General features: G+C 36.5%; 1 protein-coding gene and 1 long non-coding RNA gene across 2 annotated transcripts; both read left to right on the top strand.

Annotated features, from left to right (window-relative positions):
- The first annotated feature begins 4,744 nt into the window (after positions 1–4,744).
- Positions 4,745–10,369, top strand: LOC130547452 (synaptonemal complex protein 2-like). The gene is made up of 8 exons (XM_057323414.1): positions 4,745–4,846; positions 4,928–4,952; positions 5,073–5,158; positions 5,239–5,327; positions 9,806–9,840; positions 9,941–10,083; positions 10,167–10,219; positions 10,303–10,369. Exons 1-8 carry the CDS (start codon positions 4,745–4,747, stop codon positions 10,367–10,369), a joined length of 600 nt encoding a protein of 199 aa, XP_057179397.1.
- An 88-nt stretch (positions 10,370–10,457) lies between these two features.
- LOC130546816 (uncharacterized) lies at positions 10,458–11,049 on the top strand. The gene is made up of 4 exons (XR_008961828.1): positions 10,458–10,530; positions 10,611–10,671; positions 10,774–10,928; positions 11,003–11,049. It is a non-coding gene; the product is annotated as an uncharacterized LOC130546816 (long non-coding RNA).
- Positions 11,050–19,174: the final 8,125 nt, after the last annotated feature.

Raw genomic sequence — 19,174 nt, 5'->3', positions numbered from 1 at the left:
TCACTTAATCGAGCAGATGAGTTGACTGTGCTGCAAACATATAAAAAGTATCTGCATTTCTTGCTTTGGTCTTCGTCAGAACCGACTTGCACCACCTGCTGGTGAAGCCGTCAGGCAGCAGGTAGAGATCATGCATTGGCGGAATCGGTGCTCTATTGCTTCTCCTGGGATTCCCGGATGTGAAACTTTGAATTTCAAGTCGAATTTGAACCACTGAATTTGTGGAAGCGAATTTTTAAACCGAAATTATATGGACTGAAAATTATCTGTCGAATATTAAAGTTTGTATTTTATAACAAGTTGAATTTTTTTAATGAAATTTAAAAGGTGAATTTTGATTATTTAATTTTTAAACGGTGAAACTGTGTGTGAAATGTTTCCATTTGAAAACTTCACAGTTTAAATATGCAATCATGTTGAATTGCAGAACCTTAAAATGCGAGCACTGTTAATACAATGCATCTTTTTTCAGTTGGTGCTATTCAGCACGTCTTTTTGCTTCAAACACATTGTCTCTATTTTACTTCCATACAGTGCTCTCCTAAGGAGAGATCGTCGAGCAAGTCTCCTTCGTGAAGGCATTACAAACATGTTGCAAATGTTGGGAAAACTCATGGAAGGTAAAGTTGTAGCGTTACTGATGTTAATGCACCTGTCTCTCATAACTTTAATTGTTGCGCTTGTTATTACGCCACATGGTTCATCGCTGGCCATGTACACTCCAGTACAGTAGGTGGCGGAGCACCACAAACGTAATTTGCTCCCCGCCATTAAAAAGGAGAAGAAGATCATCAATAGGGCGGACAACGGCTGATCGCATACATACTACATCCATTCACGGAAAACAGTAGGTACCCATTTTGCCCTGTTGAGTACGTACCTACTGAAATTGAGTACATACTCATTGAGTATGCGATCTGGAACGCAGCGCGAGGTTTCGGACATACTATTCGTTCGCCTACTGCTTTTCGCCTACTATATAGTATGGCAGTATGCGATTTCGGATTCGGCCATTGTCAATGGATCACAGATTTCACGAGTCACCATGGAAACGGCCGGGAAGCTTAAAGTTTTTGACTGTAAAACAACGTTATAAATCAGAGTTTTTTTTCACAGACTTAAATTCTGCGTCAGTGTATAAAGTGCGGGATAAAAATCATAAAATTAAATTATTTAGGTTGTGTTTATACAACTCTAAACGCTATAAATTAATTATTTAATTAAAGATATACATATTTTAATATGCACTATTTTTATACTATAATATTTAAAATATATACTCATCATGGCTATCTTTGTTACATAAACTGTAGCATTCCCAGCCGAACAGATACACTTTACTCTCGTGAACTGATGTTTATGTATTTTAATTTCCAAAGTAAACACCGTAAGAGCTGCATAAAAAACAAACAAACAGTAATAAGACACGAATGCAATCTATATATATATTCCCATATAAAACCTGTAAAGTAATAAATACAGATTTACAATGAAAGCGTCTTACATTGTAAGTAGCGTGACAATAAGTTACACACACTTTGCATAACAACAATAGAAAAATAAAATGATCATCACTTATATTTTAGGCCTGTATGACAAACTAACGACTAGCTAACGTTAGCCAATTGTTTCAGATAAAACGATAACATTACAAAGTCTCTCAAAATTTATCACACACATGAAACTGAAACAGTACCTTGTGCCCTTCATCAGCCAGGAGCTAAGAGAAGTATCCTTAAACATATGACTGCCTAGGGTACATCCAAAAGTTTAACATTCGTTTCCGTTAACACTGATCAGAATGTCGCTTCACGTAGACAGTGCTCCCATGTTCACAAACGGCGCCGCTAAACATCCTATTTTAAATTTCAAAATAAAAGTATGTGCGACAAGAGACTAAAAAAACCCCAATAAAATAAATAGGAACACCATAACACAACAAGTATAATACTAATATACAAATCAAGTCAAATAATATTACTCAACCAAGACACAAACAAATAAAGAGTCCCCCTTTCTTTTGCATTTATTTTAATTCTTGTAAAAGTCCTCTCTCAATATTCAATGGACCCACCGCCCTGGATTGCTGCAGGTGGAGGTGTAGGATCACTTCAATGGTTGGGGGCTGAATGGTCATTTACATAAACAGTAGATTTGTTGATATGTTTGTAACTGTAATTTTAACGTGTTTACCATGGTATTTTACCAAAATTGTGTTGTGTATCACATTGGTAATTTTGAAGGCAGTATTAAACCTCTTTTTTGTTCCTTCTCTGTATGTTCCTTAAAAAATCGATCTTTATTTGGTTTTCTGAAAACTTATTTTGCATTGTATCAGCTTTATTTGCAACAGTTGCTGATGTAGTCATATTAATGGAGACTCTTTTAATTCTAGAAACTACTACATTGGTCATAATTTTGGGAAAAAAAGTGTAATGCTTTTCAGTACACTACACTATGTATGATAATTAATTTACAGCAGAAGATGAAGGTCTGCTGTGACATGAGGTAGAGGTTTAAAATGTTAGGCCCAGTCATATATACATAATAATCATGTAGCCTTTTTATATCCCTTTCAAAAACACATACATTTCGTTTTTTTGTTTCTTTTGACTTTGTTTGCTAAAAGGCCATGGCTTTCCAAATGTTAAAAGAGGTGGAAACGGCCTATCCTGAAAGGCTAATTGTAATTTGGAGAAAGGCCTTTCAATACTAAACTCTATGAGGAGGCTGATGATCAGAAAGACATTTTTATGGAATACAGTCAGTATGAAAAACCTTAAGTCTAAGTTTTTTATGTATTTTTTTATGTAAATGGATTAAAATTATAATAAGAAATTTAAATATGTGAACAATATGCCATGGTAATCCCATTGGGGGTCACCTAATAAAGCCTTGGAAACCTGCCAGCCTGGGAATCGAACTTGCAACCTTTGAAGTTCTCTAACCATTAGGCCACAACTTTCTTTGACCCAATGCATCAAATATTGCATAATAAGTGGACGAGTAATGATATGCATTCTTGGGAGTTAAGATACTTCACTATTAACATCCTTTAACTGTTGGAAATTGTAAGATGTGTATATTTATCCAGTGATATTTGGAGATGTTTTAATAAACCTAATTCAAAGTATTTACAATATTTAATATAAATAGCCTACATAAAGTTTAACAATAACAGCTTACTTTATTTTATTTAAAGATTATTTCATTTTAAAAGGTTAAATAATAAAGTTAATAAAAATTAGTTGTGAATGCTAAATTGCAATGGGTGAGACTAGAACTGTAATTGTAATATTGCTGAAAAATTATAATATATTATAGGCCTACGTAATCTGTGCTTCTACAGCAACTTGACGCTCATCAAAAACGCACACATGCGCAGACAACCCCTAAAGCTTAGTAACATTTCATTAAAATGAACTAATCCGTAACATAACCTGCTCCGGAGCAGGTTATCTTCAGAGAGTAAGTTGCTATGGTTACCCTGAAAGTTATCTCCATTTTTGGAACCGAAAGTTGGGGTTATCCGCTAACTAACCCTTAAACTTACCCGGGTATGTCACATAACCAGATTTCTGGAATATACCCCTGAACAGCTAATCAGGCACTCACAAAGCAGACTAGAAACTTCCAAACAGGTGTGTTGAGCCAAGTTGGAGCTAAACTCTGCAGGACAGTAGCCCTCCAGGACCGACATTGGACACCCCTGGTTACACCCAACTTTTTTACGTCCAGCTGGTGCAACTGTGCAGTCTGTGACAAAACAATAGCACTAATGTGTTTTATGTGTCAGTGTTTTCAGTTAGACAGCTCTAACATTTATTTCATTTATTTCATATAGTCGTAAGCCATATAGATATAAGCAAGATCTAGCATTAAACATATTTCCTGAAACTGAAAATTTCAGTAGGCTATACTTCACCCACTTCTTTAATGAAATAAACTGGTGTGAGAGTGAGTTCTGCGTTAGGTTTTCACAGGTCATTCCTGCCTAATTTGTAATTTAAAGACACCTGTGTCTAATCAGACAGTCTTTCGTATGAGGAACGCGCATGGCTGCCATGAGTGTGAGTTGAGCCATGAGTGAGAATTATTTTTTATATGTTTGTTTTCCTGACAGTAACAAATAAATATATGTATTAGTTGTACTGACTGTTATGTTTTTGTAGGTTGACGTGTGTGAACATTTTAAAATATCCTTAACTAAAGCTTACATATTTCAATCTTTGGGTAAATAATAATCCAGATTTCCTTTTAACTATACAGTTTCGAAGTAAACTCCAGGATGCTTTTGTTAAGAATAACGTTAATAAGGCTATTATGACAGTTATTGAAGAAAAATCTTCTGTAACCTTGGCCGATCGTTTGGATGAAGTTGTTACCACGGCAAGTTTTGCTTTTATTATTGATGATGAAATACTTTTTGAAATCATTTTAATGATTAGGCGTAAGCCTAAAATTTGATAAAAATGTATAATATTGTCCACTTTAAGTATCGAAACCCTATCATTTTATGCTGAAGATTTCTTAAATAAATTGCAGGAACTGCGGAGAAACGGACACAAGAATGTTGCTTTAATATTGCGAGCCCTTGAACATGTGATCAGTAAGGATGAGGAGTGTATTCATAAACTTGTTCACCACGGCTTGGTTGTAAAGATAAGCATGTCATTTTATTTATCGGAATTAAAGCTTAAGGTTACTTATCAGTATAATCATTTGTCATGTTTTCACCGTTTACATGTTGAATTGGTTTGAGAGAGTGTCAGAGCATCTTAAAGAACAGCAAAAACCAACCAAGATCGCCATAAAACTCATCGAAGTGTTCTACGAGGTTTCCATGGTAATACATTTTCTGTTGTGCAGAAACCCTTTAACTTCCTTTTTTATAGCTTTTGAAAAGACGTGTTTGTCTTGTTTACAGAGTCTGTGTCAGATGACCAGTGCAGGTAACGCTTCCATATTTCAATATTAACCAGTCGTTTTGTTTTATTTTGTTGTTGTTGTACTTGAGTGAGTATAATAAATATCTTAATAACGTTAGCTTATATTTTCTGCGCACATGGAAGGCAGTTATAAAATCCTGGATGTCTTTCTGTTGCGTTTTGGAGCTGTTGTCTTGGATCATGAAGCACCTTTCTCTCTGCGTTTAGAGGTAATTGTGTGTCGATATATTATTTTTAAACTGACAGACACTTGGGATGTGAAATCGTTTCTGCCTGATTTCGTTTTTAGGCAATCAGAACCATAAACTCCATGTTAGACAGCAGTCCCAAAGACATCAGGAAGAGACTCTGCCAGTCAGATGACAATATCGGGCTCTTGTAAGTCTGTTATTAAGTAACACCTAGTATGCATTGTTAAATAAATTAAAATACTCCTGTTACAATTAACAAATTAGACAATTGCATTCTAAATTTCGTTTATTGTTATTTGTTTTCACTCTCAGAAAAGAGTACAAAGGCTGTACAAAAACGCTTTCATTCACTGTCAGAATTTTTTTATAAACTACCTTTTCTGTCCCTGTGGTACCTTTTAAAGGTTCCATTTACCTACATATATACAACACATAAACAGTGTTGGGTAAGTTACTGTGAAAAAGTAATTAATTACTAGTTACTAATTACATATTCAATAGTGTAATTAGATTACTGTACAAATTACTCTCTCCAAAAAGTATTGTTATTTATTACTTTCTATATCCTACATCAACCTTGATTAGTTAAGTGATTGAAGGATAGACATGAAACAGCTTGTTTAATTCATTCAAATAAATAATATTAAACTACATAAAGTACTCTTATTAACTGACCAAAGTATTACAAATGTGAGAATTATACATTAAAGCAAGGATTTTAAAGTTGGACTTTGAATTTTTATGTCAATTCCACTATTGCACACACATATTACACACAGTATGAGAAGTAACTAATTAAATTACAGAAAAATAAAAGTAATCCCTTACTTTACTTTATCAAGGGGAAAAGTAATTAAATTACAGTAACTAATTACTTAGTAACTAGTTACACCCAACACTGCACATAAAATATTGTACTTTTTTTGGGTAGATCATTGTACCCCATTGTGACCTATTGTGCATCAGTTAAAAATTAGGTCTACAAAACATTTGACTGTACCTTTGAAGGAACAATAATGTAGCCTAGGCCTACCTAAAAAGGTACAAAATTGTATTTTTTTTATATAGGCTAACAAGGTACAGAAAATAACCTTAATGAACAACCTCAGCGACAGAAAATGTACAATTATATACTTTTTTCCCCTGACAGTTCTGTATTTTTAAAAGCTAGTGTAAAGACATTCTCCGATTGGCTATAATTTTGTTTGAGCATCAGTCAACAAGCGACATCGGGTAGCTCGGAGCATGTATGCTAAAAATAGCACCATATGGTGGACAAAAGATCGTGAGTTAATTGACCCTTCGCTAAGCCACGCCCGAAAACCGCCACAGGCCAGTCGTGGTTTAGCAACCGTAACTAGGCGCGGGAGGTCTGTCAAGCAAGGGAAACATGCCGAAGCGTTGTGCGTATGGATTGTGTAAATCTGATAGCCAGTATCCTAAAAGTTTGGACGGGGTGGTGGAATTTTTTTCCCTTCCCGAAACCTAAAACCCAAGGGGAGAAATGCCGGACGTGGATCAAGCAGTGTGGAAGGCCTCATTCACAACTAAATGTGGGACATTCTAAAACGCTTAACGTGAAAAACGCTTAGCGTAGCTTAACGTACCTAAACAGCGATCACGGAAAACCAAATTTCTGTCAAAACTTCCTTGTATTAAACACCTGCTGCTGTCAAAAGAACGAGCTCTTGTTCCGCGGATAAAGTTAATATCACGTTAAGCGTTTTCTCCCCCATAGAAGGAAACAGCTTAACGTGCCTAAACAACGCACTGTATCATCTCGTTTATATTTCTGTCCCTTTTTATCAGAGCTTTTAGAAACATTTGTGCTGTTTTGTTCTAGTTTGCTCCACAGGCTATTCAGCTCGATGTATATGGAGCGAAAATTGTGCCTAAACTTACCAAACAAATCCAGCGTTTTGCAAACAAACGCAACCTTTCATGCAAAAGAAATAAACTCTGAAACAACCAGAAAGCGTTTTACAAATACATAATGCAATTCGAGAGAAAATGCAAAGGTGTACCATATAAATGTACTGTGTTTAAGTCTCACCTTTTTATGAGATTCTCTCAGCTTGATTTTCTCACAAATGTTAACGTGCAGATTTTCTCACAAACGTTAACGTGCAGATTTTCTCACAAACGTTAACGTGCAGATTTTCTCACAAATGTGACCATGCAGATTTTCTCATAAATGTAAACGTGCAGATTTTCTCACAAACGGTTACCTTGCAGATTTTCTCACAAATGTTAACGTGCAGATTTTCTCACAAATGCATGTGCAACTTCCTCTTACAAAACAGCAGGTGGTGCTATTGGGAGTTTGACACTAATTTCTATAGGAAGAAGCCATGAACATTACTTTGCGTGCCACCCTTGCCAGTGCCAGAAACGGAATTAATTTCATTCATTAAGTTTCATTCAGTTAGTCTCATGAAATTTATTGAAACTGTTAATAATAATCAGTTGCTGTTCTTAATAATAAATAATGAATTATGCATTGGTTTTAATATACAAATAACGTACAACAAACTGGATGCATTTGCAATGTTGTCACCCCTTCCACCCCATCTCATTCTCTCGTTCTTGTTTCCCAACTGTTTACATTCACCAAACACATTACTTTTACAAGGATACTTTCTTATAGGGGAATTTTGACATCATTTTGTGTTTATATCAGGGCCGGCACTAGGCATGGGTATGGGCAGGGGTGGGCTGAACCCATCTAAACGTCTGTCTTGCCCACCCAATGAGAATCAAAAAATAACACCAAAAATTGTTGTATTTTCTATTGGCTGAAAGCAACATCACTCTTCACTTCACTGCTCTGGCTTTAGTTTGTAACAGAGAAGCATGCTACAAGTGGAAGCAAAATACTGTGCAAAGGAATTTTAGATGCACTGCACATATGTAAAATTAAGCATGTAAAATCAGATTCATTTATTCGTTTTTGCGGTCTTACTTTGTACTGTTAACAAACAGCTATTACTTGCTTGCAATATAATAATGCAATGATACATATGTTTGACTTTTATCCATAGCAACTCATAGATAAAAAGTATTTAACATTGTCTAAACACTATGGCATTAAAGTAGAGAGTTTTCTAGGCTATAAAAGATGAAAAAGCAAATAAATCGTCGTGGCAGTTGTTTCAGTCAGTCGTCTACATTGTTTGGTTGCCATATGCCTATTTAGGTTTAAAATGAATGCTGCTATTTTTTGGCTATTTCAAGATAATTGGGCAATTTTTGCAATAAAATAAACCAGCACAAAAAAAAACTGTAATATAAATGTAAGTCAAACAATTGAACTATCTGCTGTTTTGGGAGAAGTTGCATAACTGAGAAAATCTGCATGTTAACATTTGTGAGAAAATCTGTACGGTCACATTTGTGAGAAAATCTGCACGGTAACATTTGTGAGAAAATCTGCACGTTAACATTTGTGAGAAAATCTGTACGGTCACATTTGTGAGAAAATCTGCACGGTAACATTTGTGAGAGAATCTGCACGTTAACATTTGTGAGAAAATCTGCACGTTAACATTTGCATTTTCTCTCGAATTGCATTATGTATTTGTAAAACGCTTTCTGTTTGTTTCAGAGTTTATTTCTTTTGCATAAAAGGTTGCGTTTGTTTGCAAAACGCTGGATTTGTTTAAGTTTAGGCACAATTTTAGCTCCATAGGATGTGACAACACTGAAGCCAGGAGTTAGCAACTTTATTGCCTTTCAGCCTCATTTCTTAATATTGGTTTCAGACAGGGCATAAAGAGGCCCCTACTGCACTTTTTAACACAATGCACGGTGGCTTTTGAAGTATTAATTACAACTAAAATGACAGAAATGTGTCTAAACCATGTTAAGCTGTTTTCTCTTATAATAGACTTCTATGGTGAGAACGCTTAACGTGATATTCACTTTATCCGCGGACCAAGAGCTCGTTATTTTGACAGCAGCATGTGTTTATTAGAAGTAAAATTTGACAGAAACTTGGTTTTCCTTTATCGCTGTTTAGGTACGTTAAGCGTTTTTCACGTTAAGCGTTATAGAATGTCCCACTAAAGGTCGACAGGATTAACAAAAACACCTATGCTTGCTCCAAGGTAAGAGCACGCTAATGTTAGCTAGCTAGCTAACTCAGCACATCATTGCTTGGAAAAATAACGGTTCTTTATTCATAATGCATATATTTGAATATAAAATAAGATGATCGAAGGCAAGATGGAAATTTGTTTGTGTTGTTGATGATGTATGGCTCGGCTCAGCTCAGCATCTCCGGCTCTTGCCAGGTCCAAGGCGTAGATTAGACCCACGACGTGTGAGCAGTATCCTGGCGCGCTACTAAAATATAAGCGGGAGAATGTTATCATTCATAGGCTTTAGCTTCAATTTCGATTAAATTATTTTCTAATCGGTTGCATATTATGTCGTGGATATATCCCTCGAATGCACACTGCAGTCCCTTTTGTCTTGCTCTCTCAGATATTTCACATGTTCGCCAAAAATGACTAATTATCTCCTTGGGAATGTCTGACACCGGTGCATACACACTGTAATACACTTGCCAGGCGTGAAAGCTTGACAGGCGTAGTAACAGTAACTAAGGAGGGCGGGGCTTAGCGAAGGGTCAATTACCACAATATTAACTTTTTTTTCTTACAGAGAAGACTTGGCAAAAGCGCTGATAGACATTGGGGGTATGTTTTGGTTTTTTTTAAATAAAGAATTTATGAATAGGCTTTGTGTGGAATATGTGCAGCTAGTCAACATGTTCATAATATAAAATATTATTACCAGATTATGAAATGCAGGTGGCCATATCTGAAGCTCTCTGCAGGATGACTCCAAAAAAACTGAGGGAAGACTTTGCTGGCAAATGGTTCAGTTTCAGAAGCTTTGCTTCAGCTTTTACATCAATTCATGACAAAGATTTTGAAACGGTATATTTTTTATGAGCTTGACCAAACAATGTGATTTTCAATTGTTACTGGTTTCGAGGTCTTTTATTTTTCTTCGTGTTAAGGACTGCAGGACATTCCTGAATGAACTCAACAGCTATTTTGAGAACTCTCGAAGGTATTTAAAAATATATATACTTTGAGGAGCACTTTGTGATACTAGCATTCACCTTTGACATATTTACCTTATCTCTGTCCTAGAGTGTTCTCCTTCCCTTGTATTAGGGTTTTTCTTGACTCAACCGAAGTAAGCATGTTACATTTTTAAGCCTTAGTTTTGTTAATAAAAAAAAGTACTTCTACTTTCTCCTATTCCTCATTGTTTGATCTGTTTAGCTGTTCAAGCCTGATGATGAGTTTCTAACGCATTTTTGGGTGGATTTCAACATCGGAACATCAACTATAAGTTTCTTTGTAAATGACCCGCAGGTGTGTTCATGGAAGTTCATATTTCAATACAGAATTTGTAGTATTTTTAGTAACTTAAACTGAATTCTCATGTACTCTAGAACACCCTGTGGGAGCTGATTCACCTGTCCAAAGATGCCATCAGCACATATAATCTACAAGGTGGGTTGTATAAGAAAATATTCAAGATGTGTCAATGTGGCTTTCTACAAAATAGGCCTAGAACTTTGCACTCACTCATGAAGAATGTACTCATTGCTTTAGACCGGGATGAAGAGAAGATATTGACTGTTAACATGATGAACCCAATAAGTAACGGAAAGATCACTGGCCAAACGGTCGAAATCATCTTTAGCTCTGAGCACAACATTCAGACTGCCTTGACAAGAGTGTTTGAAGAGAAGCTACAGCCAGCCCCTGTAAATACACTTCACATACACACTGCTTGGTCTTTATTATATTTTTCCCTCTCTTACTTTCTTTTTTTTTAAAGGGGGCTGCGAAATCAGAAGAGGACTTGGGCATGCTTGAAGGCACACACGTTACACTTACATTCCTTTTTAATTGTTGCATATTCATTTGTTTTTTCCCTTTATAACTGTATAGTATGTCTTATGCAGGGACCCAGCAACTGAATATGCCAGAGACACTTACCAGGCATGTTTGCCCAACCGCATCATGATTTCTTAAACCGATTTCAGTTTATTTGTACCTTTCAAGGCAGTATTATAAGGTCACTAATGTTTTTTTTCTCCATAGCCCACCTGCTGGAGAGTCCAAAGGCACAACTAAAGTAAGTTACAGGAGTCACTTTCAGGGATGACCTTATTTGGTGAGATGTTTGGTCATGGTCATTGTCATTAAATCTTTTGTCAGGTTTCCTTCCTCCTTAGTGGAACAAACAGCTACCCAGGAGCAAAGTAAGCATGTTTATTAGGCGTATGTCTTTTTACTGATGGAAAATACTGTGGTTTGACATTTTCCCTCTCTTTGATGAGTAGACTGAAACGAACACAAGACAAAGACATCTTTTACTTTAAAGACCATTCAGATTCAGAGGTATGTGTGGAGGTACTTCTCTAGTACTTCCATGATTTCTTTGGATATCAACATTTTTAGCTTGTTGACCAGGCGTCATGTTTTATTTTGGAGTTATTTTGAACTAAAGGCTAGAGACCTCATTTTGGGATGGTTTAAGTGGGATGGTTTAAGTTTAAGTGACATTTTAAGGAGGAGTATGCAGTGTTCACGTTTCTGTCATGAGTGGGCTTGTATATGACTGCCCCAGGTAACCCTTAAGGTGTCACAATGTGTGGGTGACACTTATGACACAGAATGGTCAGGGAAGTCACATGACAGGAAGCCAGAGACTATAACGTTCATGACTGCTTTATGGAGGTATCAGGTCAGTGGTGTGCAAAGATATACAGATATTCTGTACAATCCACATTAGGAATAGATGCTTGTTGAAAGTACTTGTCCAAATTGTGTGGACAAGTGCTTCGTACCTAAAAAGGTTACAAATCAGTTCGGTTACATAAATCAGTAGGCACAAAAAAAACTTTCTTAGAGCAAGCACTAATATATGGTAGGCAATCTTTATATACTTTGTATAATTAACTGTTGACTTATGTTGATGATGTTTATAAAAATGTTATTTTTAAGAAACAATGAAATTGCACACATCAGGGCTTTCAGACATCACAAAGATTTGGGTTTGCAAAATTAATTTCATTTTTTTTCACTTCCACTATGACTATCATTTGGACAATGGTATTAATATAGGCCTACATGTAGTCTTGGCTTGTTTCTAAATATAACAAACTTTTTTCAAAAGTAAAGATAAATGATGTGTGGCCTTTCTGTTCAGGTGGCACGTGCCAAGACCGTGTTGTTCTGTCAGTCGTCATCATCTAATGGGTAAAGCACATTTCCATAAGACCTGTTTTGATTAAAGATCCTGTACCGTAATTGGCAGAAACAGTAATACTTTTTCACAAACACTGAAAGACTCCTGAACATGCTTTTTGTCACAGTTATTTGAATGCTTAAGTCTTAACACACTCATAAATAAAGTAACTACAGTTAGGTCCATAAATATTTGGATAGAAGCACATTTTTTGTTATTTTAACTGTGTATGAAAGTGTATTCGTGTTATAGTTTTATAATAGATATTGTCTTAAAGTGCACACTCTCAGCTTTATTTAGAGTGTATTCACATCCAGATTAGCTGAAGGATTTAGGAATTACAGCTCTTTAATATGAAGCTCTCCCCTTTTTCAAGGGACGAAAAGTAATTGGACAGTTTAATCAAAAGCTGTTTTATTCACAGGTCTTTCCTTAAATAATTTCTTCATAAATGAAGCATGTTAAAGGTCTGGAGTTAATTCTACATGTGGTGTTTGCATTTGGAAGCTGTTGCTGTGAACCCACATCATGGGGTTCAGGGAGATCTCCATGCAAGTGAAACAGACCATAGTTAGATTTTAAAAACACTACACATCCATCAGAAAGATGCCAGGAACATTAAGAGCGGCCAAATCAACAATTTGGGACATTCTGAGGGAAAAAAACACACCACTGAGCTCAGTAACAAAACAATACTATGTGTCCATATGAGATCAAAGTGGTGGATGATGACATTATCCTCTCCATGATAAAGAAAAACATCTTCACAACTTCCAGACAAGTGAAGAATTAATCTGGATGCTTCTGTCTTCTGTTACATCACCAAAAAAACACCAGTGACCCAGTGCCTGAGGACGTCATGCATGGAAATGGAATCACACTGCCTGAACACTATTTTACTGAAGATGTTGTATGCTCATATCATGAGATATTCCAAGCCTTCTCCATATCTTTTATTCTTTTTAGTCTTATGCAGGCTGAAATTAATTTGATCTCTCCAAAAAAATGCTTTCTAGAGCTTGTTCGGCTATTTCAGAAGTCTAATCTACCCATCCTATTCTTGAGGCTTTTGCACCTTGTTGTGAACCCTCTCTATTTTTTCCTTGTATTCTCTTTATTGTTTTGATTGACAAACTTTGACATATTTACCTCTTGGAGAGTGTTCTTCACTTGTCTGGACGTTGTGAAGGTGTTTTTCTTTATCATGGAGAGGATAATGTCATCATCCACCACTTTGATCTCATATGGACACCTGTTTTGTTACTGAGCTCAGCGGTGTGTTTTTCCCCCCCCAGAATGTCCCAAATTGTTGATTTGGCCGCTCTTAATGTTCCTGGCATCTTTCTGACGGATGTGTAGTGTTTTTGAAATCTAACTATGGTCTGTTTCACTTGCATGGAGATCTCCCTGAACCCCATGATGTGGGTTCACAGCAACAGCTTCCAAATGCAAACACCACATGTAGAATCAACTCCAGACCTTTAACATGCTTCATTTATGACAAAATTATTTAAGGAAAAGCCCATAACTGTGAATAAAACCGCTTTTTATTCAACTGTTCAATTACGTTTGGTCCCTTGAAAAAGGGGAACTTCATATTAAAGAGCTGTAATTCCTAAATCCTTCAGATAATCTGGATGTGAATACACTCTAAATAAAGCTGAGAGTGTGCACTTTAAGACAATATCCATTATAAAACTGTAACTCGAAAACATATTGATACACAGCTAAAATAACAAAAAATGTGCCTCTGTCCAAATATTTATGGCCCTAACTGTATATCCTTTCCCAGAAGGGTGCTGTAGTTTTTAGTGTTCGATTCACAACAACATTTATATTTCTTGAGCAGGTCTACAAAATCCCTTCCTGACACTCTGGACAAAACTATCAAGGTTAGCTTGAATATGTAAAGACCTTATACATTTACATTTACGCATTTGGCAGACGCTTTCAGCCAAAGCAACTTAAATTTTGTTTCCAATTATGTACATCAGACATTGTGCCTTCAATGATGTATTATATAAATCTGGTTAATTGTAGAAGAGAGTGAGGATGAAGTATTCAAGTGAGGAGTTTCTCCGCAGAGACACGCCACAAATTGACTACAGCAGGAAGAGATCCAGATCTAAAGGCAAACTCCGAGGTACCCATCAGTTTTTCCTGCTGGACTGCTTCTCTTCATAAATTCTGCGGCTAACAACTTTTCGTTATTTACAGTTTTACCTCTGTCTTCACCCAGCAGTAATGAGGAGGAATTCTCCAAGGTAGACTCACACTTTTCTTTTGTCCAAACACAAGTGCATAATGTTTCCTATTTTTCATCACAAATAAGGGAATATTAGAAATATTAATATTTTCAAAATTCTTGGGTAATGGAAGAATTACATTATCGTTAATAAAGTGTTATATGGATATTTCTCTTAAACACATCGATTTGCTTCAGAAGGCTTTAATTAACCCCATGGAGCCGTGTCAAGCAGTTTTTTGATCGATGATGCACTTTTTGAAGCTTCAAAATCTCATTCTCCACCCACTCCTAATATTAACCATGGAAGAGCAGTAACAGTGGTATCATTTAAAATGGGCTATACTTCAATTGAACAACTTCTACACATCACAATCTACCATAGTATTTATTTTAGGTAAATTTGACAATAATACCAGCTATTTTATTTAGCATACTGTATTTTCTCTATTCATCTATTAGTATTATTAATATGTATTTTTAATATGTATGTAAAGCTGCTTTGCAACAACGAATTTGTGAATGGCACTATATAAATAACATTGACTCAGTTGTGCTTCAACGCTTAGTCTAGCTCTGTCTGATTAGAAACAGATTCAATAGGTATCATTATACACTGCATGCTTAAAAGAATGTGTATACGATGTGTAACGTGATCATGCATTTAGTTATCGCAAACCATTGCATCCTCTCTCAGGGGTGCAGCTGCACATTTTCGGAGGGGTATGCTAGATCAGTTTTGGCGCCCCCCATCCACCACCCAATATAGAAAACGCACAAGAAATATCTAGGTGTCCAAAAAAATCCTAGGTGTCCAAAATATAAAAAATCTGTAGACAAGTTGTATATTACCTTTGGAGTCATTCTATATTTTAAGTCACATGAAGGTGACAATCAGATTTGCATCTATAACAGAAGCATAAAGGTTTCCTTTTACATAAACACTTTTAAAGAAACATTGCTTCAGTGTAACAGATATACAATTCTGAAAAGATAAGACATCTGAAAACTAATAAAACAATGGAATAAAAAGTAGTAAAAGTACATAAAGTTTATACTCAGACATACACAATAAATTAGTGATGCAACTAACGATTATTTTGATATTTGAATAATCGGACGATTGTTTTTTCAATTAATCTGATAAAATACTTACTTAAATATCCCCAAAGTAAGTAACAATCGAGTTGTGGCCCATTAGAGATGTGCTGGTGAGGAAATGTCCCCAGTGAATAATAAACTTATTTTGATTTAGACATTTAGATTTTTACCCTTTCCTTCAACAAAAAGGATTATTAACGTTATTCATGATTATCAAAACGAATAAGACTTATGCCATGATATACTCGCGTTGTATAAAACAAATAAACAAAAGGTCTATGTTTTTCCCCACTTTAAAACGAATGCTTATTGTGGTGCATTAATATTGAATGAAAACACAACAATAAATAGTAGCCCATGTTAAACACACTTTTACTGAAACTATAATTAAACATTTATTGAAAAACGAAATAAGGATAACATACATTATAACTCCAATAAATAAAAGATCTTTGGATTTTCCCCTTAACATTTTTAGTTTGTGGTTCATATTTTATGAAAACACAACATCATTAACGTAAAACAAGTACAAACTCCCTTACACTGAATGAAGAAATTATTTGTTTTATTAACAAACGTTCTATTGTACTCTTGTATGTACTCTTGTCCGTCTCGCGCACAAACGCGTCCGCACAGCTTCCAGCGCATACTCATCAGGATAAGCGCGGACGTCCGAGTTCAACACATGGGCAAAAGAGTATTCTCCCAGGTTTTTTTCTCCATTTATTAATCATTGAAGTTTGGGTTCCCCGCCCCAGTGTTGGCTTGCTCATGTGTGCTCTAACAGACCGTCAGAGGGCAGCGCTGAGTCGCGTCATTCACAGACCCACAGCAAATTAATGATTGAGGAAGTGCTTTCGCCATTGCAAACAATCCGAGCAAACCGCAAGACAACAAGAACACAATCCAAACAGTGTGGAGAAGGATATGCCTCTTAGCTTACTGTTTTTGATTTCAGCGTGTTGGTTTTGTATCATTCTTCTTCGACAAAGGACACTTTCTGTGTGTGTATTGACCCCTAGTGGACTAGTGCACTTTTTCGCGCATGTGCTGTTGTACGCAGCACGTCCGCGCTGTCTCAAAAAAATGGGTGTGTGGACGACCGCGTACCCTTCTGATGACGAAAATTGCGTCATGCGGACGGCGCGCGAACGGACATATTTCGGTTATAAGAAGAACACGTTCAACTGCCATAAAGACGCATCTGACGTTTAAAGAAGAGCCTGACAACTATCTTATATGCGTAATAGTGGGAGGCTTAACAGCTTTAACAACCTTCTCAGACTATCCCGAATGTAATTATAAAGCTCACTCACAAAAATATATTTAGTTGATAAGCGACAGATATGTGGAGTTGAACTATTTATGTATCCAGGAATAATTTAATTGAAATTAAAAATATTTTACAAACGCGTTCTGAAAAATAGCGCAGTTTGTGGTACACTAATGGTTAAGTTTCGTTCTCTGCAATGAGTCCCGCCTCCGTAGCTTACGTCGCTTTATGATTGGCTTTGCCGTCTGTCGCTAACGTGTGTGAGCCTACTGCAGCCTATTGTCGCTGTCGGCTGCAGCTAATTCGGTATACAATGTGCCAAAGAAGTGCTGTGTCAACAAGACTCGATGAGCATGATTGTGCACTAGGCTACTGTAAGAAAACTTTCTTAGCAACAGTTTATTGACAAAAATACGGGACAAGTTGCGTCACATATTGATTCAGGAACAGTGTTTTTCCCATTGAATGACAATCCCCTATTAACAGGATGAGTTGGAAACTTAAACGTTAGTGTGTGTCTGTAACTTGTTTACATCTATGAGGATAACTACATATAGTTTAATATCATGACAATCGACGATTTTATGTGACTTAATTAAAAAATATGCGTTTATAGCTAATAATGTATTATTATTTGCATTATTTTGTCAGGTCAGGTGACAGAAGCAACCTGTGATGTGGAGAGGCAGGGTCAAAGATGAGGTCAAAGTGACATTGTAGTATGTTAGTTGTGAAATTCAGTACTATTATAAATGTTAGGTTAAGAATCTACAGTATAGTTTCTCAGTGTTTGTTTAAAAGGAGAGCTTTGAATTGTTCAGATGCCATGCACAACCAATTGTTTCACTTTATTAGGTAAGCTGTAAAGCTGTAGCCCAGGTGGAGAGACAGAGGCAGGGTCACAGGTGATTAGGCTTTTAAAACATGAGTATTTGTTGTGCATTATATTAAGGTTGCACTGTTATGTCGTCTTTACACAGGCGAGTTAAGGTGGCTCTGAGGCGGATCAAATTTCTGTGTAAAGACGCAATGCCGCATGAAAGCCGATCTAAAATATGCCGGCTCTGACCCTCCTCAGACCCTAGTATCAAAGGCGACTCTGATGCGGCTCAGGTTAAGTGTAAATGAAGGTGCATTAAAGCCGCTCTAAACTACGTCACCCATTGCCATTTCAGCACAAAGCAAGAGAGTGAAGATGAAGCCAAAAACACACAGCAACATTTGTTTTAGGATAATAATAACAACGCAGATTTTTAAAAATACAGGTGCTGGCCATATAATTAGAATATCATCAAAAAATTGATTTATTTCACTAATTCCATTCAAAAAGTTAAACTTGTATATTCTATTCATTCATTACACACAGACTGATATATTTCAAATGTTTATTTCTTTTAATTTGATGTTTTTAACTGATAACTAATGAAAATCCCAAATTCAGTATCTCAGAAAATTAGAATATTACTTAATACCAATACAAAGAAAGGATTTTTAGAAATCTTGGCCAACTGAAAAGTATGAACATGAAAAGTATGAGCATGTACAGCACTCAATACTTAGTTGGGGCTCCTTTTGCCTGAATTACTGCAGCAATGCGGCGTGGCATGGAGTCTATCAGTCTGTGGCACTGCTCGGGTGTTATGAGAGCTCAGGTTGCTCTGATAGTGGCCTTCAGCTCTTCTGCATTGTTGGGTCTGGCATATCGCATCTTCCTCTTCACAATACCCCATAGATGTTCTATGGGGTTAAGGTCAGGCGAGTTTGCTGGCCAATTAAGAACAGGGATACCATGGTCCTTAAACCAGGTACTGGTAGCTTTGGCACTGTGTGCAGGTGCCAAGTCCTGTTGGAAAATGAAATCTGCATCTCCATAAAGTTGGTCAGCAGCAGGAAGCATGAAGTGCTCTAAAACTTCCTGGTATACGGCTGCGTTGACCTTGGACCTCAGAAAACACAGTGGACCAACACCAGCAGATGACATGGCACCCCAAACCATCACTGACTGTGGAAACGTTACAATGGACCTCAAGCAACATGGATTCTGTGCCTCTCCTCTCTTCCTCCAGACTCTGGGACCCTGATTTCCAAAGGAAATGCAAGATTTACTTTCAACAGAGAACATAACTTTGGACCACTC

Source organism: Triplophysa rosa, linkage group LG23, assembly GCF_024868665.1.
Source record: "Triplophysa rosa linkage group LG23, Trosa_1v2, whole genome shotgun sequence".
Classification (NCBI taxonomy): Eukaryota; Metazoa; Chordata; class Actinopteri; order Cypriniformes; family Nemacheilidae; genus Triplophysa; species Triplophysa rosa.
The sequence above is the reverse complement of the archived record's forward strand: the minus strand, read 5'-3'. Positions and strand labels throughout refer to the sequence as shown.